Source organism: Rana temporaria, chromosome 3 (genome assembly GCF_905171775.1).
Source record: "Rana temporaria chromosome 3, aRanTem1.1, whole genome shotgun sequence".
NCBI classification, from domain to species: Eukaryota; Metazoa; Chordata; class Amphibia; order Anura; family Ranidae; genus Rana; species Rana temporaria.
This window is the reverse complement of record NC_053491.1, coordinates 72,131,930-72,158,163: the sequence shown is the minus strand read 5'-3', so window position 1 is coordinate 72,158,163 and position 26,234 is coordinate 72,131,930. Positions and strand designations below refer to the sequence as shown.

Below are 26,234 nucleotides of genomic sequence, written 5' to 3'. Positions count from 1 at the left end.
TCCGTACATGCCTCCGTCATCCGCAGCCTGCTATCTGTCTCCTCTGTGCTCTATTCCCCTCCCCCTCCCTGCCTGTCAGCTTGTGACAGTGCCTGCCCCCTCAACTCCTGCTGCCCAAATAACTTTCACATCTTCATACCATCACCTCTGTGTTCTAATCCTGTGTGCCCCTGTGTGAGTGATTTATAAAAAATAAAGTCTGCTCTACCTCATTCTCCACTCAGCGATCACATGACCGGCTGGCTCGCTCCTTCTCCTCTTACGAGTGATGTCAGCAGGCTTGCATCTGTCAGACGTGGAGAGATGAAAGCCAGCCAATCATGTGATCGCTGAGTAGAGCTCTAAAATGAGGTATAGCAGAATTTTTAAAAAATCACTCATGCAGTGGCACACATGATTAGAACACAGAGGGGATGGTATGAAGATGTGAAAGTTGCTTAACAACCTTTTTAAGGAGAGAGAAAAAAAATCAGGAGACAAGACAAACTCTACTGCCAGAGTTAAACTTACAAGGATAGTGTCTTATCTCCCTGATTCTCTCTCCTTTCTCCTTTGGCAGAGGCAGCACTTGTCAGCTACTGCTGCCTTCCTCCCTAGATGAGCCCAGGCATACAATCAAAGCTGGAAATGCACACATTTTAATTACAGAAAGTGACATCTAGTTTTTAAGACTAAGGAGAGATGGAGAGATTTAAAAAAGGAAGTAACTGCTCTGGGCTTCAACAAAATGGCGGCCTCCCAGCAAAGAAACAAAAGCAATGTTGGAGGCAATTTGCAGCGCACACTCTTTTTGGTAGGATAAGTATTATTGTGGAATGTATGTTCTTTTGTTAAAGAACATTAATTGTTGTTAAACTGTTCTGGATATACCGTATATACTCGAGTATAAGCCAAATTTTTCAGCCCTTTTTTTCAGCTTATACTCGAGTCAGTGTACCTGAAGGGCCGCGAGCATCCATTGTTTAAAAGTTGCGGCTTCCCCCTGGTCCCTTCCGTGATAGGCGTTTCCCAGCAGACACTGTGTTCAGTGTTCTGCCTATCACGGATGTCCTCTCATCCTTGGACTCGGTTTCCCAGCAGACACTGTGTTCAGTGTTCCGCCAACCACAGACGTCTTTTCATCCTCGGACAAGAGAACGTCAGTGATAGGCGGAACACTGAACACAGTGTCTGCTGGGAAACCGAGGATGAGAAGTCGTCCATGATAGGCTGCTGGGAAACGCCTATCACGGAACAGGACCAGGAGGAGACCGCTACTTTTAAACATGAATGGGCGCCCACAGCCTGTAAAAATTTCAGGTACACTGACTCGGGCACAGTGAGGTGGCAATGGGCACAGTGAGGCTGCAAAGGGCACAGTGAGGCGTGCAAATGGGCATAGTTGACCCTCTTTTCCGCTTACAGTGGCTGCTGCATTCTCGCCCTAGGCTTATACTCAAGTCAATACATTTTCTCAGTTTTTTAGGGTAAAATTGGGTACCTCGGCTTATACTCGGGTCGGCTTATACTCGAGTATATACGGGTAGTTTTGCTTTATTAACATATTATTAAATGTCTGCTTTTTGTACATAATATACAGTAAGAAAGTAAGGTAAATCTTCAAAACACATTTTTAAAAGTTGCAAAATAAAAGAAATCCAGATTTTGACACCCTATGTGTGTTGTGGACATTGGCTAGTCATCACACATAGCATAATTTGAGTCGCCAACAGATTCTCCCTTGCACATGGATTACTAATTTTCGACCCTTGCTCTGAGTGAAATAGTGCAAGTAAACCAATGGTTGTTATTAAGTACTGGAGGTGCTTCTTAGGAACTACAATGCAACTCTTACAGCTGGATTCCACACTTGTATTTAGTAGTGTTTGTTTTAGATGTTTTTTGAAGTCACAAATGGCTGGATTAAGAATCTATTACAGCAAACTGTAGGGTGGTAAGTATATATTGTGAGCATCTGGTAAAGATGTTAGAACTAGGAGCTCAATCCACAACAATTCTGTTGATGTTGAATGCCTTCGTCCTATTTTACTTGCCAAGAATAGTTTTGATCTCACAAACCTTAAGTGTCTAAGCATTTCCTATGGAGTTTTTTTTTTATTTATTGTCCTTACTGAAGTCTATGAACTTGATTACAGCTGCATTCTTTTTGTTTAGGGTTTTGCAAACCTGTCTTCAGCTGACACAAAATCGCCATATCTTCGAGTGATTGGTATAGTCAGTGGCTGAACAGCTTGGTCGGTAGACACTTTGTAACAAGTGACTGAAAGCTTCTAAAACTTTAGAGCAAAATTGTGGCCTGAAACGAAAAAATTGCGAGAAGAAAGTTATTTGAATTTTTAATTACAAAATAATAATAAAAATAATCTTCAGTAATGTCTTCTAAGTTCTTACCTTCCTTCTCGCAATCTTAATTAGACTATACACTAAGCTGCACATGCGGGATCTGCCAGGACTCAGGATGAATCCTGGGATCAGCCAGGCATCCAAGCATCTGCCATGTCCTAGGATGAATTACTTCTCATGTACATTTCCAGGACTGTAGCTGGTGGGTTATAATGCCACCTGCACGAGGGTATGACACTGGCAAATAAACAAATTTGTAGGCCAACCCAGGATAACCCCTCCTACTACCAGAACGCCTCAGTGTTTTCCATTGTCCTAGGAGGTCGGGCATCGTTTTCTTTAGCTCTGCTGGGAAAAGTCTAACTTATTTTTACTAGCACTATTTTTGCTCTTTACATTTTTTTTTACAATGAAGACATTGCTGCTTGAGCTAGTCTTTATTATAACAGCTATCCAGTCTATCCTCAACTTGGCTTTGGAGTTGAGTAACTTGACCCCACTTCAATGGAAATAGTCGGGCTAGCCTGGAAATGATCTTCAGACACTGGACTCTGTATGAGGCACTTTTAAGATCCTGTCCGGTAACAAGCTATCTGCATTTTAGGTCCAAAGCCATTGGAATTGCCTCCTTGCTTGCCCTGTCTGTATAGACTCACTCAGTGAGTAGACCGATTTAGAGTTAGCACTGGGAGCTACTTAGTGGTTTTGATTGCTTGGCACCTTTAAAACCTCTGCTTCCCACTGGTGCCTACCATGGAAGGGGTTAACGCTGAGGAACTGAGCACAGATATCGTCTGCTGGGTGGAATGTTGCATACTCTGTGCTCTTTCCACATTGAGGAAGCACATTGTGGCTGCTGCTCCTGCGTTGCATGGAACCACGTGGAATTCTCATGTTTGGGTTGTTCTTGCTGCCCTCTTTACAGTGACTGTCTCCTCTGGCCATGCAGTCTTTACCTGCTACCAGTGGTTGTTTTTTGAGAGCACCTGATATTATGCCTTGTACACTTGGCTATGTTGCTTCATTGCCACAATTGTAACATGTCTGATTCTAGACACAGGGACAATCCCACTGTCCCTGGTTCCCCAGCTCACACTCTAACAACTTCAGTGCTGCTTGCAGCATGCCTATCGATGAGTTTTATGCCTGCCATCGGCTTCTAAAGTCTATACCATCTTTGGAGTCTTCTCCAGCTCTGTCAGCAATAGCAGCCTCCTCTACTCTGTCTTAGAAGGTTGTTATTTCAGTCATACAGGACTTTCTAGACCAAATCACACAAGTGTTGGCTGACTAAACACAGAGGCCTCCCACACCTTCCTCCACATTAGATCACAGTCCCCCACAGTCTACATCAGATCTTCCTGCTGTTTCTCTGTCTTCAGCTTCTGAAACTCTGAGGAGTTGCAGTTTTCTGCCATCACTCCCAAACTGAAAGAGACTGCTTCTGCTCTTATTGCCATAGTGTGGACCACATTGAAGCTAAAGGATCAGTCTGTTGCTTCCGCCATTGTTATCCTTACTCTGGGGTCTACCTTTTATGGAGACTGGAAACACCCTGACATGATGATCCCCCCCCCCCCCCCCCCCCCAAGACCTTATAAGCCCTGTCCCTGTTTACAGAGGACTTTGTTTAAAAAAATAAAATGGTCCTTCCCAACTGTGTTTGGGCTACAGTTCTGACAAGCTGTTGGAGGTTTCATGTCTCATTTCCCACAAGTCTCCTATCTGTCCACATGTGGTTAAAGTGTTGGATGGAGGCTGCATCCAAGATGTGCTTCCTCTGCATGGCCTTCGAGGGTCTATTCTAGCCTAAAACTTAGTCTGGGAAGGCTCACTCCTTGCTTGAGATTAAGAAAAGTCCCTTTCACCACTTCATCTGTAAAGTCTAAGCCAAGATGCTCTAAAATGGGGGGGGGGGGTGTTGACCTTTGCGGACAAGTTGTTGTAAAACCCTCCCCTTCCTTTCATTCATCATTTTCAACCTTCCTGTGTCCCTGCACAAGTTAACAGACATCCAAGCAGTCCTATCAGGTCTTCTGTCCCTGTTTCACACCAAACTGTTTATAGCCCCCAAATCCAAAGGTGGTATCCATCCCATCTTCAAGCTCAGAAGCTCTTTATGGAATCCACCAGGTTTTTATTGCCTCTTTCCACCAGGGAGACTTCTTAATATCTGTGGATATCGAAGTCTGACATTCAACCTCTCTTCAGGTTTTTACTAGTACTAGTCTTGCTGCATTTTTAGGGCATTTCCATTGTGTGGTACCTAAATGCTCAGCACTTGCATCATAGGTGTGATCAAGCAGACTTCTTTAGTCAGCATTTTCTGGACCCAAAGGAGTGGTCCCTACGCTCTGAGGTGTCCAGGAACCGCGTCACAGATGGTGGACACCAGATTTGAATCTTCTGACTTCCAGGCTTAACCAGAAACTAGATAAGTTTGTCTGTGAGGTCCTGTCTTAATTTCCCCTTGGGACCTTGTAAACTCCCTGAGAGATAGGACTGGTGTGAATATACAATACTGTATATGTAAAGCACTGTGTAAATTCTAGATGCTACATAAATACTTGTTATAAATAATAAAAAAAAGAGATTGCAATTTTCATTTGGGAAATGTGAACTCTTTTTGTAAAAAAAAAACAATTTATTAAGAACAAAGATGGTAAAGTAATTGGTCAAACTAATTTTTAAAAAGTTTGTAGGTGCTGCAGTTTCTACTTCTATAAGAGCATGTGGTTCAACTGTATCTGTTTCACTTAAGGGCATGAATTGTTTTTTTTTAAATATTATAACTGAGAGATATAAGTTTATTACATTGCATATCTTTAGCAAACTTCTTTGCATGATATGCATGGCTGCATTTACTGGCTTAAGTTTTAAAGAGATCGATGTTATCAGCATCAGCTGTAAAATACTGGTTACTTTTTTTCCGTGCATTAGAACTGCTAGATTAGACCTGCTCTCCACTGAGAAGTCACTCACAATGGGTATTATTTAATAAGATGATGCTGTGCATTGTAAATCATAGAAACACATACGATTTTCACTGTTATTTTTTAAGGCAACCTTCTGGTTGTTTTACAGAGCATTTGCATCAATTTATTGAACAAAGCCATTTCACTTACATTTATAGAGAACACAGTGCGGCTATTTGCAAATAAACACATTCATTGCATGTGGATAACTTGCCTCAACAAATCAGAAGGTAGTGCCCTAACAGAATAAACAGGGTGTGCTGTATTTACCAAATCACACGTTCATTGCTAGCACTTGTTTACTGATAAAAAGAAACTACAGATTACTTTTTGTTTTTGTATTGTACATTATACAAAACATCCTTAGGCCTCATGCACGAGGGCAGAAAAAAACATTGCTTATGAAAGTGTGGTTTTTTTTTTTCATTTTTTTTTGTTTTTTTTTAATGCCTCTGAATGTAGCTAATATTTCAGCCAATGTGATTATTCACATAGCCTATAAGCACACGCAATTACTCACCGAAACAAGCATTTATTGCACCTCCTGGCAGAAAGATCCCATGTAGAATCTGTCTTTTACTAAACAACTTTTACTGCATTGATTCCCAGAGCACTATGGTCTATCTGAAGAGAACATGGCAGTAAAACAGGCATTTTACAACAAAAGTGCCAAGAAGCTACAGGAAGAATGTAAAAAGCAGGTTAAAGCTGCATCTGCTGGTAGAATTTTTTTTACTTGGTTACCATGCAAAGTTTTACCGGACTATAAAAAATAATTTTACACTAAATCAGAAATGCATAAAAGTGCTCCCCCTTAAGTCAGAAAGGAGTCACTTTTACACAGCTGACTAGCTTGACCTTGTATTGCAATATATGCAAACTAAGAATCCCTGTTTATGTAAATGTTTGTTAGAAAGATGTAAGGGTGTATAGGGTTAATTAAGGACACTCATTCCTGCAAAACGGTGCTTGTAATTCTTTAAAGCGGAGTTCCACCCATAAAATTTACTTTGCCGTATTCATCAGCAATAAGCAAAAATATTTGGATTTTTATTCATTTTTTTACTTTTTCCTGGCTGTTGCTAAGGGGTGCCTTGTAATCTGCCTCTTCCTCTCCCTGGCACCTGATGTCTTTTCTGTCAGCGCCTGTGCTCGCTAGTGCTCCTGGGAAATGATGACACACAGTGGGCAGTGCCAAGGGCTTCATTGCCATCACAACGGGGCGTTCACTTCCGGCGATGCCGCCGGTTGTGATGGCAATGCAAGAAGTTTACGGTGATTCGATACGGTCATACTGCGCATGCGCGACAATGGGAGGTGCATGCTGGTCACTCAGTTGTACCGTAGCTCGGAACATTATTCTTGGGGGCTTCACATGCCCACAAGCAATAAGGGAACGACCAGGAAAGCAATGGTATAAGTTATTTTTTTTATATTAAACAGGACATCAAATGTTTAAAAAAAAAAATATATATAACATGTCAGTGGAACTCCGCTTTAAGGATACCCTAGTCCAGTGTTTAACAACCATTTTTATGTTTGGGGTCTCATATGCATTTTCTCTCACCTATTATTGTCCACAGTTAATTTGTTATCCATAAAGGCATATATTACAAGATTGTCTCCACCTCGATGCCAGTATACACAAGAGATGTATGACTTAACAGATGAGGTTCCTGCACACCTCTTAAGCACAAATTTGAAGAGAGTTGTAGTCTAACAGTCCTTCATAATACTTTATTTGGTAAAAGATGAGCGACCTGGGACAGCCAAAAAAACACAGCAGAATGCTAACGCATTTCAGCCAAAGTCTTAGTCAACTAATTTTGGCTGTTGAGCTTCAACGCTCTGCTGTGTTTATTTGGATAACGCAGATCACTTATCTTTTACCAAATAAAGTATTGTGAAGGACTGTCATCAGACCCCAGCTCTCTGTTCCAGTTTATAGAAGATTAGCATTGTATCAACTGTATTGTGGGCTGTTTTTTAAAGTTGCAGAACCAGAATTATGTATGTCTTCGGGGGAAGTATAGCCAAGATTATGCTGGCTGGGGATCACAGGAGTGCAGTCCATTCTGCACCCCTCTGAGTTGTTTTCAGTCTAAAGCCTGCTTTCAGCTGGTCCAGACTCTGGATTGATCCCAACTTTACAGTCATTATCCACCCAGATGCCTGGACCGGCAGCTGCCTCAGCCTCTCAGCAAGCCACTGGGAATCTGAGACAGCCACTTCTGCTTCCTCCACAGCTTGGCGATCCAGTCAGCAGAGAGCTGTTGACTGACGGTCACTTGCTCTCTGCTCACTAAAGGCTGAGAACCTAGCTATCAGTGGTCCTTGATTGTTCAGTTCTGAGTCTTTAAAGCAGTAGGGGACAGATGCATATATAAACACATACACCTTTTTTAACCACTTCCCGACCGGTCAATATACAATTGACGTCCGGAAAGTGGTTGTGAAATCCTGACTGGACGTCTATTGACGTCCTGCAGGATTTCATGCTGGCGATCGGTGATGCGGGGTGTCAGTCTGACACCCTGCATCTCCGACCTCGGTGAAGAGCCTCAAGCGGAGGCTCTTTACCACGTGATCAGTCACGGCTGATCACGATGTAAACAGGAAGAGGCGTTGATGGCTCTTCCTCACTCGCGTCTGACAGATGCGAGTAGAGGAGAGCCGATCGGCAGCTCTCCTGACAGGGGGGGTTCGCGCTGATTGTTTATCAGCGCAGCCCCCTCCCCTCGGATGCCCACACTGGACCACCAGGGAAGGGGGCAGTAAAAAAAAAAATGAGAAAGATACCAATCGGTGCCCACAAATGTGCACTGACTGGCAACATGGGCACTGGGATAAACAAGTGATGCCCAGCAATGCCCTTAGTGCCACCCCTCGGTGTCCAGTGCCACCCCTCAGTACCCATCCGTGCCCATCTGTGCCACCCATAAGTACCCATCAGTGCCACCCATGAGTGCCCATCAGTGCCGCCTATGAGTGCCCATCAGTGCCGCCTCACCGGTGCCCATCAGTGCCGCCATATCAGTGCCCGTAATCGAAGAAGAAAACTTACTTATTCACAAAAAAAACACTTTGTTTTTCAACATTTTCGGCATTTTTTTAGTTGTTGCGCAAAAAAAAATCGCAGAGTTGATCAAATACCACCAAAAGAAAGCTCTATTTGTGGGAACAAAATGATAAAAAATTGTTTGGGTACAGTGTAGCATGACCGCGCAATTGTCATTCAAAGTGCGACAGCGCTGAAAGCTGAAAATTTGCTTGGGCAGGAAGGTGCGCAAGTGCCTGGTATGGAAGTGTTTAAACATTGCCCTTTTAGAGCCGCTTATAAAGGGTGTATGCAATACAGCTCACACAAATATAAGATATATTTGAAAATCCATTAAGCTTTATTTTTGTAATGGTCACAAAAGTGATGTGGATATTAATAACTGTACCAGGTGATGTTAATTTCTGCAGTAACCTAGGCCTATGGCATTTTCAGATAACCTTCTCTCTGAATAACACATATAGTTTAATTATTCACACATCTGATGGCAGCAGGGAGATGATACATTACCTCGCACTGACTTATCACATCTGGCCCTTTCCTTTTTCGACAGTATTTACTGAAAGTAATATATGTAATATGTCCAAGTGATTTTTTGTGATCTGTGCAGGACTAGTTATCATCATGATGTGGCAGAGGGTTGAGAAAACTCAATTTTGTTATTCAACTGGACTTTTTGCTCTAAACTTAAAAAAGACCTTCAGAGATTCTGTGATGGTTTTTCATTAATAAATTAAAAAGTGCCCTGGATGTTTTGTGGGTCCAGAAAAAAATGGGTACAAATCCATACACTGCTTTCAAAAGTCTAAAGATGTAAAAGCACTCATTATTGCATACCGTGCCTTGAAAAAGTATTCATACCCCTTGCAATTTTCCACATTTTGTCATGTTGCAATCAAAAATGTAAATGTATTTTATGTGATAGATTATTATGTGGCACATAATTGTGAAGTGGAAGGAAAATGATAGATGGTTTTCAAAACTTGACCTGAGACCGGGGCAGCGGTTCACCTTCCAGCAGGACAATGACCCTAAACATACTCCCAGAGCTACAATGGAATGGTTTAGATCAAAGCATATTCCATGTTCCATTCCAGTCAAAGTCCAGACCTAAATCCAATTGAGAATCTATGGCAAGACTGGAAAATTGCTGTTCACAGACACTTTGCATCCAATCTGACAGAGCTTTAGCTATTTTGCAGAGAAGAATGGGCAAAAATGTCACTCTCTAGATGTGCAAAGCTGGTAAAGAAAAACCCAAAAAGACTTGCAGCTGTAATTGCAGCGAAAGTTGGTTCTACAAATTATTGACTCGGGGGCCGAATACAAATGCACGCCACACTTTTCATATATTTATTTATAAAAAAAAAATTGAAACCATTTATCATTTTTCTTTCCACTTTACAATTGTGTGCAACTTTGTGTTGGTCTATCACATAAAATCCCAATAAAATACATTTACGTTTTTGGTAACATGACAAGATGTGGAGAGGTGTGAATACTTTTTCTTGGCACTGTACAGTATGTTTTCTGGCAGTGCTTGTATTAAAGGGGTTGCAAAGGAAAAAAATAAATTCCCCTATATAGCTTCCTTTACCTTAGTGCAGTTCTCCTTCAATTACCTCATCCTTCAATTTTGCTTTTAAATGTCCTTATTTCTTCTGAGAAATGCTCACTTCCTGTTCTTTTGTCTGTAACTCAACACCGTAATGCGAGGCTTTCTTCCTGGTGTGGAGAAAGCCTCTTGAGGGGGCGAGCAGGCAAGTCAAGACACTCTCTACTTTGCAGATAGAGAAGGGAACTGTGTGTTAGTGGGCGTCCTGACACTCCTGCTCGCCCCCTCAAGAGGCTTTCTCCACACCAGGAAGAAAGCCTCGCATTACGGTGTTGAGTTACAGACAGAAGAACAGGAAGTGAGCATTTCTCAGAAGAAATAAGGACATTTAAAAGCAAAATTGAAGGATGAGGTAATTGAAGGAGGACTGCAAAAGGAAGCTATTTAGGGAAAAAAATGTTTGCCTTTACAACCCCTTTAATTTATAGATTCCCCAAGTCTAGTGTTTAACAACCATATACATTTTGGGGGACACACTTGCAATTTCTGTTATCACTGAATGGTCCTAGTTAATGTTTACTGACAAAGGATTGGCATAGTTCTAACTTTATTATTGATTAAGCTCATGTTCATTTGGGACGTTCAGAATTCTAGAATAATATTACCAGCTATGCCATGGTGGCTAGTAAGTTGGACAAGATAGTACTGTGCAGGCTGATATTTCATTCTCAGGTCTGAGAGAATAAAAAGTTTTGTGATGAAATCTCTATTTATATCATGGCCTTAAAAAGGAAGTAAACCCTGACGGGGTATACTTCCTCTATCTTTCCCTGCAAAGGTAAAGCATAATGGGCTACTATGCACCTGCAGTAGAAGCCTGCGATGTCACCGTCTTCCACGCTGGCAGCAAGCATCCGTCTTCACCCCTCTTCTTCCGGAGCCGTGAACTCCGGCTCTCTGACTGGCTGGAGCCGCGTGACGTCACTCCCGCGCTTGCGCACGGGAGCCGCTTTTTACGGCTTGAAACGGCACAGCGTGCCCTTTCAAGAGCGCGAATGCGCCATTGAAGTCGTCGCTCGGGGAAATTGAAAAATATCTCCGAGACAGTGTAGGTCTCTGAGATATTGCAAGGACCTACAGGTAAGCCTTAATCTAGGCTTACCTGTAGGTGTAACTTGTCCCCGACGGTTTACAACCGCTTTAAAGCATATTTAATGCCAAAACAAAAATGAATTCTGTTGCAGCTTACCAGTCCTTGGCTGCATTTGTTTTCTTTTTCCCCCACCTTTTCCTTTTATGTTCATTTTGTGATCTGGCAAGTGCATCTGTTCTTTTTTAATTTCCATACACAGACCAAGCTGTATAGCAAAATTGTCAGATAGAGGGTTGAGAGAACCCATTTTTTAACAAAAGGAAAAAAATGTGTTTCTGTAACTGCTTAAAAATGTGTTGTTAAGTATTAAGTTGTTAAATTAAGTTTAGCCTTAATTTGTTAGTCACTTATGTAAAGTCCATCTAAATCTACTAGTCTAACACTACCCTCTCCACCGGTTGGCAGCACTGTTGTCCAACAATGGCCATGTTGCTTCTCCATGGATGTGGCCTTTAGCTTGCCTTTATTCAGTCCTTGGGGAACTATTCCTTCCAATGATACGAGACAGTGTTCCTTCCACTGGCACCAAGGATGGGGCACTATTGCTCCCACTGACACCAAATATGGGCGCACTATTGCTCCCACTGACACCAAATATGGGCACACTATTGCTCCCACTGACACCAAATATGGGGCACTATTCCTCCCACTGACACCAAATATGGGCGCACTATTGCTCCCACTGACACCAAATATGGGCGCACTATTGCTCCCACTGACACCAAATATGGGGCACTATTCCTCCCACTGACACCAAATATGGGGGCACTATTGCTCCCACTGACACCAAATTTGGGCACACTATTGCTCCCACTGACACCAAATATGGGCGCACTATTGCTCCCACTAACACCAAATATGGGCGCACTATTGCTCCCACTGACACCAAATATGGGCGCACTATTGCTCCCACTGACACCAAATATGGGCGCACTATTGCTCCCACTGACACCAAATATGGGCACACTATTGCTCCCACTGACACCAAATATGGGCACACTATTGCTCCCACTGACACCAAATATGGGCACACTATTGCTCCCACTGACACCAATGATGGGCCACTATTCTTCCTGCTGACTGACCACCAAGCATTGCATTGTTTATTCCCACTAAGTGTCAGTCAGCAATATGTAGCAGAGGGATAAGTAAACATGCTATAAGTACCGTATTTTGTTATTAGACTGGGCTTATTGCTTTAAACAATAGAAAAACAATTACAATTTGAGATTATATGGTTTAATACTCACCAATGATCCAGCTGCCTAGTTGTACTGTAAACTGAAGAGACCCATACAGCCACCTCTGTGTTAATGCTACATAGGAGGCATTTATGTTGGCTCCACAGAGCCGTCTATAAATCGGCATTACATTGGAGGCATGTCTGTTAGATCCACAGAATTGTATATAAATCAGCATTGCATGGAAGCATGTTTGTTAGACCCACTTAGCCATCTATATATTAGCATTACATAGGAAGAATGTTTATTAGGGGTCAGCTTACTAACCACTGGAAGATGTGTTTTCCATACAAGATGCCTAAACCTACAAGCCCATTTATCGACGGCAGAGAACAAAATTGTGTACCGCATTTTCTACGGTTATGAATGAGCAAAAGGCTCCTGACCAGTACTTTCCATCCACTTGGTCATTTGATTTGGTTGTAGTGCCTTCAGGTTATTTGCTACAGTCGTGTATGTCCCCTAGATCCCTGAAATTTCTCCGGACCTGTTACATTCTGTTAATTCTAATATGGTTATTAACAAAGCTGTTAAATTCTGCCTTCCGCTTGATTTTAGACATAATGCTTGACATGCTTCTTTTTTTCAGTTTATGTTGTTTTAGAGTCAAAACATGAGAATGTTTTGTGCTGTATGTTATAACCCACCATATTTTATTTAAAGGACATGCACCGTCTTATTTTCCTTTGTGTACAGCATTGTTTACTACTTATCCATTTGAATATATTTATTGGATTTGCTTTGCATGTTTGTATTTTTTTTAGTGTGAAGTTTGCAGTCATGATTTTTCTGCAGAAGTGTTTGACTGTAGATCAAAATTATGTGGCATGGGCTTGATTTCCTAACCACTAATTGCTAACAAAAAATGTTCAGCACCCTTTTTATTAGGATATATTACTTTTCATTAACTATCACTGACTTGGTTTTTCCTCTGTAGATCAAGACTTCATCTTCCAGTAGAGCAAGTTAAAATTGGTAATCAGGTATGATTTTGTTTTCTTTTCTTTGCACAATATTTGAACAGCGGTTAATTAAATGCAAATTTTCAGAAAAAAAAAAAAACATAATGAATTTTAGTGAACACAAACATTATAAAAGATAATGTTATGATGAGTAAATAGATACCAAACATGTCCTGCTTTAAAATTGTGCACACTTGTAGAATGGTGACAAACTACGGTACATTAAATTATCTGTGGGCAGTGCTTTAAATGCCTTTACAGGTTAACAGTTTGGAGTTACACAGGGGGTGTGGTGCTAGAATTGTTGCTCTCACTCTAACGTTCACAGCGTTCACCACTGTTGCCAACCTCCTGCAACATTTTTTTACTGACAAAACATGGACAATTTACTGATGGAACAAATTTTTTACTGACAACCTGAAAAATAACAGAACTCCCATTGAAACCTAAGTTGGCCAGTATTTAAACAGTATAAACACAATGTGGAAAAACTGACAATACACATAACAAGTAATTTGTCTGGTTTATACTTAAAAAGTCAACACAGCATGCCAAATTATCAGCCCCTTGTATTTATAGACAGTTGTAAAAAATCTATGAATTTTATAAGCTGTCCATAAATTTACTGATGGTTGGCAACCTTGGAGATACCTCACATGTGTGGTGCAATTGCATTTACATATGTATGCAGGACCGACAAGAGCATTTACATTTGTTCAGGCGGATGGGGACGTTTTGATTTTTATTAATATTATAAATAAATCAGGCGCTAGGTGATTAGTACACCTTTTAGGAATACATTCTAAATGGACATATTCTTGCAGGAAAAATATGTGCATTTACTATTTTTTCTACAGGAACATGCAAAGCATTTCACCTACAATCAGTGTATAGGGGGTGCAATATCAGGCTTCTGTGCACTCTCCCCTCAGCTTTCTGCCCGTCGCTCTGTAAGGGCTTTCAATTTAAAAACTGGAGGAAGCGTGAATGGACTGCAAGCGCCCTGATCAGCATGCTTGTAGAGCAGGGTTTGACAAATTTGCCTTTGGCCCTTGTGTACAAGGCTTGATGGTGTGATGGGCAGCAGCTCACAGTACAGCAAGGTGGGGATGATAGGATATCCAGTAACTCATGCCACCCTAGGCCCCTTGCACACGGGCGCCTCTGCTAAGCGGAATCCGCATGCTCAGCGAAGATTTCTCTGCTATTCCCTGCTGAGCAGGTGGATGACAGATCCTCAGTATACAGCTGGTTGTGTTATAATTGTATACAGCTGGTTGTGTTATAATTGTATACAGAGCTCAGTATACAGCTGGTTGTGTTATAATTGTATACAGAGCTCAGTATACAGCTGGCTATGTCTGGACATGGCAGAACTCCTGCACAGTTCCTTACCATCCATTGAAAACAAAGCTAGCTTTACTAACATGCGACAATCACACCTCCCTCATCAGTCAGACGTAAAGGCATGGTCTGCGCCAGCAAGGCAACTAATACGTCACCTGACAGCTGGTATACACAAGAAACTCGGTTCCTACCTGTGCACGCTTAACCTCGCTGTTCCCGGGTAACGTTTATCTGGTTCCGCTGTACAGTGTGGTGGATAATATCGGGGAGGGCTGTGAGCTGCAGGTAACAAGTCTCCCATTCCCGTTACAGCTCGCTGTGGGCACAGATGTCACCGTAGCATCAAGTTTCGGCGGGAAATAGCTAGGGGCGTGTCTTGCTTGTCGCAGCCCCGGCCACCACAAGAGGGCGCCAGTGCACCTTGCTCCAGCAGGCCGCAAAGTCGCGGCATCAATTGCCGGCCAGTGTGGCCGACGAGATCTCGTAATTGTGGGGGGGTCGCACGGAGACACAAGATTCATTTAGCTGTGCTGCCCCAGGCGCCAGGTTGCTAATTCTAGGCAACGGCGACCTGGCGCCCGGAATTTGTCAAACCCTGTTGTAGATTATTGAGAATTACAAGTCTGTCTGTAAGGGGAAGAGGTGGGCAGGAGCTGGAGCGGGTATAAGGTGAACTTATCCTTTAAATGCAAATTTCTTACATCTTAAAGGAACCTGTAAGCATAGAATTACGGGCTGCTATTTGCATGCTCCATATCAAATATATCACATGCTGCACCAGGCAAGATCAGGCCTCATACTCCACAATTGCATCTTAGGCACTGGCTTGGCTCCTCTTCACCAAAGTAATCGGTTTTACCTGTAACGGGAAAAATACTGCATGTTGAGATGCAAAATAATATTTTTATGTTTTATTATTTATTTACATTGCACTAGGCACAGTGCTTTCTCATTCTGTTTTGAGAAATTGCTGAGCCTAGGGCAAAATGTGTCAGAATAGAACTTGTCCCTGCTGCCCATTTAAAAAAAAGAAATTTTGCACCTTTTGTGTGTTGTATTCCTGTTGCTGGCACAGTGGATTGCATGCTCCAATGCTGTCATCCTAATGGTTGCTTCACTACCTAGTGATCAGACATGCAGGACAGGAGATCATATATTTACAGACTGGACTGGTTGGGTGTGTGTTCCAGGTCAGTGAAGAACGGAGCGTGATGACGACCCTTAACCTTGCACCTTTTTGAAAATGAGACAAAAATGACAGCTCTTGTATTTCTGTCCTCATTGTGTTTTCTTTAAACCCTAGTATCTTGTTTTACAAAACAAAAACAAAAAAGTTTTAAATATATGAATTGCTGTTTTTCCGGACATATGATAAGAAAACATGGCTATCTGCAACCGCTAGCTTGTGATTGTAATTCTGCGCATGAAAATGTCTTAACAGGTGCTCTGTTTAAAGTGATGTTTCTTTCTGAACCCCTGTTTCACTGCTATTTGCTTATAAGAAATCCATGCAAAGCATTGTCATTGCATGTAGGTTATTGTGAATTTTAATAGATGTAGTTGTGTACAATACCATACTTCATTATTAAAACCTTGGGTAAAGAAAATTTAGAGCCGTCTCCCATGGCAAGCAATTTAGCTAATTGGCATCAGAAGATTTGCAACCCATCTGCAGACAAAGGCCCAGATTCACAGAGAGCAAGGCGCACATTACGCCGCCGAGTAACCAATGTACACTACGCCAACGCAGCGCAGAGAGGCAAGCATAAAATTCAGCAAGCCAGTGCTCCCAACGCTGCGCCAGCGTGGCGTGGGTTTCGAAGGCGTATGCTGGCGTAGGTGGAAGTGGGCGTGACCCATGCAAATGAGGCATGACCCCATGCAAATGATGGGCCGAGCGCCAGACAGATACGTATCACAAACTGCGCATGCGCCGTGACGTGGACGCATCCCCCTGCGCCTGCTCACAACCACGTCGGAAAACAACTGCCTAAACTACGCCGGATCACTGTGTACGGCGTGAACGTAACCTACGCCCAGCCAGACACACGTCAAACGTAAAATACGTCAGTGGGGTGTAGTTTGGTTTTAGGCGCATATCTGTTTGTGGGTCTGGCGCACAGATACGACGGCACACATTTGCACTTACGTCGGCGTATCTTGTTATACGTCGGCGTAAGTGCTTTGTGAATCTGGGCCAGAATTGTTAGAAGGTTTATATTCAGTTGAGATTCCCACTTATATCGTGAGAGGAATCCTCCCTATTGGGAACACAGATGACCGCAGAGACTACTAGAAGAACAAAGTGGACTTTAACTGGATCCTGCTTACAATATGAATGCAATCTATACACTGGGGGGAGAACCTCTGGGGGAATCTAGGATGGAAAAAGACCTAGGGGTCCTAGTAGATGGTAGGCTTCGCAATGGCATGCAATACCAAGCTGTTGCTAACAAAGCAAACAGAATATTGGTATGCATTAAAATTCCAGAGATAAAACAATAATTTTCCCACTCTACAAGACTCTGGCCCGGACGCACCTGGAGTATGCTGTCCAGTTCTGGGCACCAGTCCTTAGAAATTATGTACTGACACGTTTCAGCCCCTTCTACATAGGCCTTTGTAGGAGGCTGAAACCCGTAACTTTTTAGGAATTGATTGCTTTTTATGGTTTAATGGATTAAATAAAGATATCAATTTATAATGCCAAGGCATCCTGGTGCTGAATTTTTACTCTCACTGTTAAACTATGTGGCCTCTTGAATGACAATGGGGGGGGGGGGGTATTAAACAGTGATAATGCAGATAACCCTCCTCCGTGTTCATAACAACTATTCCTGTGTGGCTGCTAATTATGATAATGATTCAATTGATTCACTGCAGGCTAAACTTTAGCTATATGTTTAATTATGAATTTATATGGGATGATTACATGGAAGATTTATTTTATTTTGCGTATAGGCTTTAATTCTTCTGACTCCAGTTGTAATAGTGAGTTATCCCTTTCTGAGTCCTATAGGCCTGGCCTGGAAAAAAGCTGAGACAATAACGGCAATCTTCATCAGATGGCTGAACTCACCAAATACTTTATTATTGCATAAAAAAGGTTTAAGCAAACTATTATATGATTTGGTAGATGTTCATGTTTCAAGATGGAAAGGGATATTTCTTTCCTAACCTCAATATGTGTCTTGCAGGAAGAATAGCAGGGACTTAGAATAAGGAATGGGGCAATGGCATCATAGAAAGGGGAGGATTTGCAGAAAATAACTACAAATAAAGATCACAGGGCAGCAGCATAACAATGAACCGATAAATGGAAAAGCAGTGTAAATGAGAATTGCATTGCCTATATACAGTAACTGCTGATGGTAGCACATTAACAATCTACTAAACTAACTTTTAGAGGATCTTCTGGTCACTAGTGGCCTAAACCAAAAGAATAAGATAAAAATATTATACAAAACTGTTACACATAAACAGTATGTCTGCCCAGATGTCATTAACTTTAGAATGTCATGAGTTAACTACATAATTGAAAGCAGGGTTACCATGTGCCAATATTTAATGTTTTTTTTATTTGGTTTAAAAGTTAAAAATGATGATTTACTGTTCAATTAGGTAAAATGGGTTTGGTACTGATACTGCAAGTACTGTAGATAAATACATCAATAACTGCAGCGTTCTGCATTATTTTCTGCCTGGAATGTTGATGTTCGATGGGTCTGACCATTTGTGCATGCTATGAATGCCAACTGCATTGATTAATGGACTGTGAGAAACTATTATACTGGCAATGTCAGTGATGAAAAGAAATGTCTTTTGAATCTTTTAACTAGAAAGTGCACCAAAATGATAAACTCATATACTTCAAAATTCAGTGGGAATATTCCTATATTCGGTACATTAATCACATTTTAAAGGTCTTTGATTTTAGTGTCTGGCCTCCTCCTAAAAGTAGTTCTAATGTATGCGGAAATGCATTGCTTTCTTCACAGGTCTGCAATGAAATGATCAAATTAGCATTTTTAACCAAGGTTTTCATATTTTCAGGAAGAAAACACGGACTCCGACAATTATGCAGTAACAGTTGAAAGGTAATTTGTTATGACATCTTTAAGTTCAAAATCCAAATGTCTGCTCAGTTATTTATGGTAGATCTAAACCATAACTGGATGACATTTAGTTTGTTGAAGCTCTGGGTATCTTTTTCACCAGATGTTCTTAAGTAATATTTGATCAGCGGGTTTTATTTTAATTAAAGCTGCAGATTTAAATAAATGGAAAACAACTTTTGAAATTACATTGTTATGTGAAAATCATTCTAGTGGTTGTGTTTAGGTCTACTTTAATTTACTCTGCGTATGAATCTGTTTATTTACTATTGCAGTTAAATGTTTAACGGATTAGTTCACCTTTACTGAAAAAAAAACTGCCTGTGCAGATAAGGTGTGGCTGTAGATAACAAACTGTGCTTGGACCAAAGTTGGATAATACCGTTGCTAAAAGGTGTAGGCCATTTACATACTTCCTAAAGTCTGGCCAAAAATCTCCCAGAGATGGCATCCCCCCTGTACTGCCTTGTTACTAGGATATTGCTAAGGCACTCCTGGTCATATCTGTTCACCCACACCATCACAGGAGCGAGCCTATTTTCTAATTCAAATCATCTCACCTGCTCTTTCTCTCCCCTGACACATTAGCGACGCTCTAAACTCGGCATTGAGAGCTCACTCCTGTGATGTTGGGGGTGAGCAGTAACAACTGGGAGTGTCTTAAGCCCCATACACACCATCAGATTATCTGCAGATTTTTGTCTTCAGATTTACCAAAACCATGTAGTACAAGGGCCTGCCTGATTGCATACAAATTGGAACTCTTAAGGTTTGACCTCATATTATATGGTTTTGGTAAATCTGAAGACAAAAATCTGCAGATAATCTGATGGTGTGTATGGGGCTTTAGCAACATCCTAGCAACAAGGCAGTATGGAGTGATGCCATCTCTGGATGTTTTTCAGTCAAGCTTCAGGAGGTACGTAAATTGCCTACACCAGCCTTTCTCGACCTTTTCACCCCAGAAGAAAATCATTTTTCAGGTCTCAAGGAACCCTTACTTAAGTAAATTCATTGTAAAATGAATTGGGGGGGGGGGGTCTATGAGAAAAATTTCACTTACATTGGTAGTCAGTAGGAAGAACTCAACCCTTACAGTGGACTGCAGACTGAAGAGCAGAAACGCTATGGATGGGCAGGCCAGTAAGTTCTTGCAAACCAGTCTAAGATAACCACCCACTGATATTGCTATATCTCTAGTAAGTGGCAACTCCTTTTTAATACCCAGAGCAAACTTACTCATCCAACTAAGTGTGCATGTTTTATTTTGTTGAGAAATCACTTTGAAAAACACCCCCTAGTATTTCTAGCTTTGGTCATTCTAAGGGCATACAGTGCCTTTAAGTATTCACACCCCTTGACATTTCCCACATTTTGTCATATTACAACCAAATGCATAAATGTATTTTATTGGGATTTTATGTGATAGCCCAACACAAACTGGCACATAATTTCTTTACAAATAAATATCTGAAAACTGTGGCATGCATTTGTATTCAGCCCCCTTTACTCTGACACCTCTAATACCTAGTGGAAATAATTTCCTTCAGAAGTCACCTAATAGGTAAATGGAGTCCACCTGTGTGTAATTTAATCTCATTATAAATACAGCTGTTCTGTGAAAACCTCAGAGGTTTGTTAGAGAACCTTAGTGAACAAACAGCAGTATGAATGCCAATTAACAAACCAGACAGGTAAAGGATAAAGTTGTGGAGAAGTTTAAAGTAGGGTTGGGTTATAAAAAAAATATCCCAAGCTTTGAAAATCTCACATAGCACTGTTCAATCCATCATCCGAAAATGGGAAAGAGTATGGAACAACTGCAAACCTACCAAGACATGGCCGTTCACCTAAACTGACAGCAAGGAGAGCATTTATCAGAGAAGCAGCCAAGAGGCCCATGGTAACTCTGGAGGAACTGCAAAGATCCACAGCTCAGGTGGGAGAATCTGTCCACAGGACAACGATTAGTCGTGCACTCCACAAATCTGTGCTTTATGGAAGAGTGGCAAGAAGAAAGCCATTGTTGAAAGAAAGCTATAAGTTTTGCAAGTTTGCGACAAACCATATGGGGGACAGCAAACATGTAGAAGGGAGATGCTCTGGTCAGATGAGACCAAAATGTTACTTTTTGAACTAAAAGCAAAACGCTATGTGTGGCGGAAAACTAACACTGCACATCACCCTGAACACACCATCCCCACCGTGAAACATGGTGGTGGCAGCATGATGTTGTGGGGATGCTTTTTTTCAGCAGGGACAGTGAAGCTGGTCAGAGTTGATGGGAAGATGGATGGAGCCAAATTTAGGGCAATCTTAGAAGAAAAAATGTTAGAGTCTGCAAAAGACTTGAGACTGGTTCAGAGTTTCACCTTCCAGAAGGACAGCGATCCTAAACATACAGCCAGAGCTACAATGGAATGGTTTAGATCAAAGCATATTCATGTTTTGGAATGGCCTAGTCAAAGTCCAGCCCTAAATCCAATTAGGAATCTGTGGCAAAGACTTGAAAATTGCTTGTTAACAGACGCTCCTCATCCAATCTGACAGAGATTGAGCTATTTTGCCGAGAAGAATGGGCAAAAATGCCACTCTCGATGTGCAAAGCTGGTAGAGACATCCCCAAAAAGACTTGTAGCAGTAATGGCAGCGAAAGGTGGTTCTACAAAGTATTCACTCAGGGGGGCTGAATACAAATGCATGCCACAATTTTCACATATGTAATTGTAAAAAAGAATTGAAAACCATTAATAATTTTCCTTCCAATTCATTATGTGCCACTTTGTGTTGGTCTATCACATAAAATCCCAATAAAATGCATTACCATACGTTTTTGGTTGTAACATGACAACATGTGGAACATTTCAAGGGGTATGTTTCATGTAGCATTTTCTTCCTGGAATCCATCTGCCCTTAGCTCAGGCATGCAGGCAGGAGGTGTACTTATCTGAGGAAGATCCTCTTGAAGACTCATGGGATGTATGACATAATTTTTCACCTTAATGCATAGAATGCAGTGTTTTTCTGCTTAGAATCTTAACCACTTGAGACCAACGCTGTAGACGAAAGATGTCCACAGCGCGGCTCTCAACTGCCGGGTGGACGTCCTTTTATTTGCATTCCCCGTGCGTGCCGCTGGGGGTGCGCAGCGGGGAAAAACTGTGCCCGGCGCATCACTGAGATGCCGATGCGCGTGCCTGGCGGCCGCGATGTCCGCCAGGTGCCCGTGACAGAGCAGAGACGTGGAGCTCTGTGTGTAAACACAGAGATCCACGTCCTGTCAGGGAGAGAGGAGACTGATGCTGTGTCCCTTGTACATAGGAACACAGCATCGGTCACCTCCCCCAGTCAGTCCCCTCCCCCCACAGTAAGAATCCCTCCCAGTGAATACATTTAAACCCTTCCTCGCCCCCTAGTGTTAACCCCTTCCCTGCCAGTCACATTTATACAGTAATCAGTGCATTACTATAGCACTGTTCGCTGGGTAAATGTGAATGATTCCAAAATAGTGTCCGCCGCAATATCGCAGGCCTGACAAAAATCGCAGATCGCCGCCATTACTAGTAAAAAAAACATAAATCTATCCCCTATTTTGTAGGCGCTATAACTTTTGCGCAAACCAATCAATAAACGCTTATTGCGATTTTTTTTTTAAACAAAAAATATGTAGAAGAATACGTATCGGCCTAAACTAAGGAAAAAAATAGTTTTTTTTAAAAAAAAAAATTGGAAAATTATTATAACAAAATTTTCAGTCTTTTTTGTTTATAACGCAAAAAATAAAAACCGCAGAGGTGATCAAATACCACCAAAATAAATCTCTATTCGTGGGAAAAAAAGATAAAAAAATATAATTTGAGTACAGTGTTGTATGACCGCGGAATTGTCATTCAAAATGTGTCAGCGCTGAAAGCTGAAAATTGGTCTGGGCATGGGGTTTAAGTGCCCAGTAATGAAGTTGTTAAAGGGGTTGTAAAGGTTGTTTTTATTGTCTAAATAGGTTCCTTTAAGCTTGGGCTTTGTTGGCTCACTTACCTTTTCTTTCGACTTCCCTTATAAATGTTTTTTTTCTTTGTCTGAATTTCTCACTTCCTGTTCCTCCTCTGTAAGCTATTCTGGCTGACTAACCCCCAGCCAGATGATGGGGCAAGCTTACTGAGGAGAAACAGGAAGTGAGAAATTCAGACAAAGAAAAAAAACATTTAGAAGGGAAAACAAAGGAAAAGGTAAGTGAACCAACAATGCGCTAGCTTAAAGAAACCTATTTAGAATATAAAAAACAACCTTTATAACCCCTTTAATGTGTGTTCTCTGAATGTTGTGTCTCAGGGACAGGAAGAGTGGGGAAATGTTCCCTAATGGGAAGGGGTTCTAGCCTATACCTGCTGCAGGAAAAATAATTTGGTCTTCAGATATGCTTTAATTTTGTATATGGCACTTTTTTTACAGAAATATTTCATTCTACATTTGTATATGGTGTTAATAGCTTGTCACTTGATATAACAAGATTTTCTGACCCGTTTTTGTCAGTTCTATGAAAACAAATGCTGCTTGTGAATAGAGAATGATTAAATTGCTGCTATTACCTGTATCTTGAGTAGATGTGTCTTTGCCATAGTTTCTGATTTATGTTGTTGTTGTTGTTTTTTAGCGTAGAGAACAAGCTCACGACTGAGGCAACCGAAAGTGAAAGTGATGCATGTGGAAATTGTAGGACCTCCCAAGGCCAAAGAAGCACATTGTTAGTTAGCAGTGAAATGACTAATGTTGAGCATGTAGATGTGACCACTGAGAGTTCAGAAAGCGGTTCTCCAGATCCAGAAGAAGCAGCTCAGCTGATGGATACAGACAGTAATGACAACATTGTCCTCACTGAAGAGAAGGGGCCTTGTAAAGACCCTATACCAGAGATTGATGAGCCTTCTGATAATGAAGCAGCCATTACAGATGTTTATGAAGTAATGTCTTCTCCTATGGAAGCTGAAGATCAACAAGATTTAAACCCTGATGATCATAGCATTGGTTTTGAACAGTTTTTAAGAAAGGATGCAGCAGACTCTGTAAGTTCTGATGTCAGTGAACCTAGTAGTCTACATTTGGATCCCTTAACACCTTCTGAGGTGTTGGAACATGAGACCACTGAGATATTGCAAAAGGGGGCCGGTAATGTCTGTATACAGACTGGATCAAGTGATGAGAAAGCGGAAGAAGGTAGAGACAGTTGTACAGATATATCCAATGCTCTTCAAACTGAAAAAAAAACTGAAGATGCTTTGTAAAAGCTTGGGACATTCCAGGATTATCCACTACTGTTTGAATGCATGGTCAAAGACCCATGGACTTTATCTCCAATCACTGCTGAATATTCACTGTGTTTAGGAGGCAAGGCTTGGAAAACTTGATGACCTTTTTCCCTTACTGCTCTTAATCATCAGTATTAGGAGTGAACATAACAGGGCAGCTAGGGAGGAAGGGGACCGTATGGTAATACATTTCACTCTGACTTGATTATCCTTGGACATATAGATTTTGTATGTTTCAGTATCCTACCACAACTACCGGTATACAGGATAAAACATTAATACTTTTTTAATGTTAAAAATTTCTATGGAAAGTATTGGGCTGTAACAGCTGTGATACTTTGAATGTCAGTCAATTTGTTTAAGACTATACATTTAGTTTTAAAATATTTTACTTTGAAAAGTAACAAATTTACACATCTCTGAACGGGTGTAATCCTGTCATCCAGCTGACCTTATTTTAAACTTTCAATGAAAGTGGAAAATACTTTGTTGACATGAATGTGTATATAATCTTAATTATATTTAGGAAATATTTCACATTGGCGTTTTCTTTTTTTTTTTTTTTCTTATTGGACCAATTAAAATCCAGAGAACATATGTCAAATGTGTTTTGACAATGGCAAATAGCATATCTATTGCAGTCCATGCTGCAGCATTGGGCTTGGAAGCATAGTGGACCCAGTATAGGTTGAGAAAATGTGCTGCAAAGGTCTGATTATTATTTTTATTTTTTTTTGTACAAAAAGGAATAGTATTAACAATTGGATGAATACAATAATGTATACATAGACAAGCAACTTGTGCCACATTACTATACTACCCTGCAGTATTAGTTATAGGTTCAGAATGGCAGATGTTTCAGTAATCATGCCTTTAAGATGGAGCTTTGAATGCTTGGTCTCTGTCTTCTATAGCTGTGCCTATGGCAGGTGATATTAATGTGCCTATAGTGATGCCAGTAGTAAGGAAAACAGATAATGCAGTCTCCTTAGAAGAATCATTAAGAATAGAAGCTTCAGTTTGAAGGGGCCGTCTTGTACAGTCATTAATATTGCTACAAACTCAATTTGGTGATTTAAAAGCTACTCCTAAATGGATGGCTGCCTTAAAAGGATGTAGGTAATAAGACATGCCAAAGGCAGAATGATAACAAAATAATGTTTCTTATTCGTACATTACAGGACACAGGATCCTAGTCATGGAGCATTGGGTAAGGGCCCTTTCACACCGGTGTGTTTTTGCCGTGTTTTCGCGGTAAAAATAGCGCTATTAAAACGCTCCCCATGCCCCTCTCCATTGAAATGAAGTAAAAACGCGGTGTTTTACCATGATTTTAACGCTCTGTTTTTACAGCGTTTTTTAATTCATTTCAATGGAGGGGGCATGGGGAGCGTTTTAATAGCGCTATTTTTACAGCGAAAATGCAGCAAAAACGCACCAGTGTGAAAGGGCCCTTATACAGCTACCCTCAGGTGGTTGGACACTGGCAAACAAAGCTGAAAGGACAGCCCAAGCATAACCCCTCCCACTCCCAGCAAGTCTCTGTTTTTTTTTTCATTGGTGTCCTTTGGTGCATGGACATTTTCTATTTCTGCTCTGAGAGAAGCAAAGCTCATTTTTATTTAATTTTTTTTTTTTTTGCTTTTATCAAGCCTAGAGCTGCCTATTACCACTGCGGCTTCCATTTAGCAGCTTTCTGGATTGGTTGACTCCTTGACTGCTTCTCGGAGTATTTTACTGAGACACTACTAGGAAAAAGATGCAGAGCTTTGCTTCATTGACACCTAATCCTGCACTGGTGATAATTTAGACATTTTAGCCGCAGGTTGCTATACTGGTCCAGGGCCATGACAATGTCACCTGGGATTACCCAGTCCCTGAAGAACCCCTGTAAGGTATGTACACTGGAAAAAAGCTGGGGGGGGAACTGTTTGGACCGAAAGACTCAGGGGCAAGTAAGGGTTATGACCCTTTCAAGGAAGCCTGAGGTGCCACTGCCCCCTTACCTTACTTAGAGGTTAATGTGGAGTGACAGAGCTGTATCTTCCTGCAGCCTGTGCTGGGAATTGCAACCATTGCCCAGGAGGATTGCCCCCATGCTAAGTTGGTCTCCCAATGTCCACATGTGGTGCTGGGTTGCATGTTTTATGGGTGCAGCCCATGACGGGCTTTTTTTTCTTTA

At 41.3% G+C, this 26,234-nt stretch overlaps 1 protein-coding gene across 1 annotated transcript in view; it reads left to right on the top strand.

The window, feature by feature from the left end:
- Positions 1–25,324, top strand: part of ZNF280D (zinc finger protein 280D) — an 89,161-nt gene extending 63,837 nt beyond the window's left edge. The window contains exons 19-21 of the mRNA XM_040341549.1: positions 13,263–13,308; positions 18,688–18,731; positions 23,401–25,324. Of these exons, the coding sequence (XP_040197483.1) occupies positions 13,263–13,308; positions 18,688–18,731; positions 23,401–24,028 (718 nt within the window). The 3' untranslated portion in view covers positions 24,029–25,324. The remainder of the gene's footprint in view (positions 1–13,262; positions 13,309–18,687; positions 18,732–23,400) is intronic.
- The last annotated feature ends 910 nt before the right edge of the window (positions 25,325–26,234 follow it).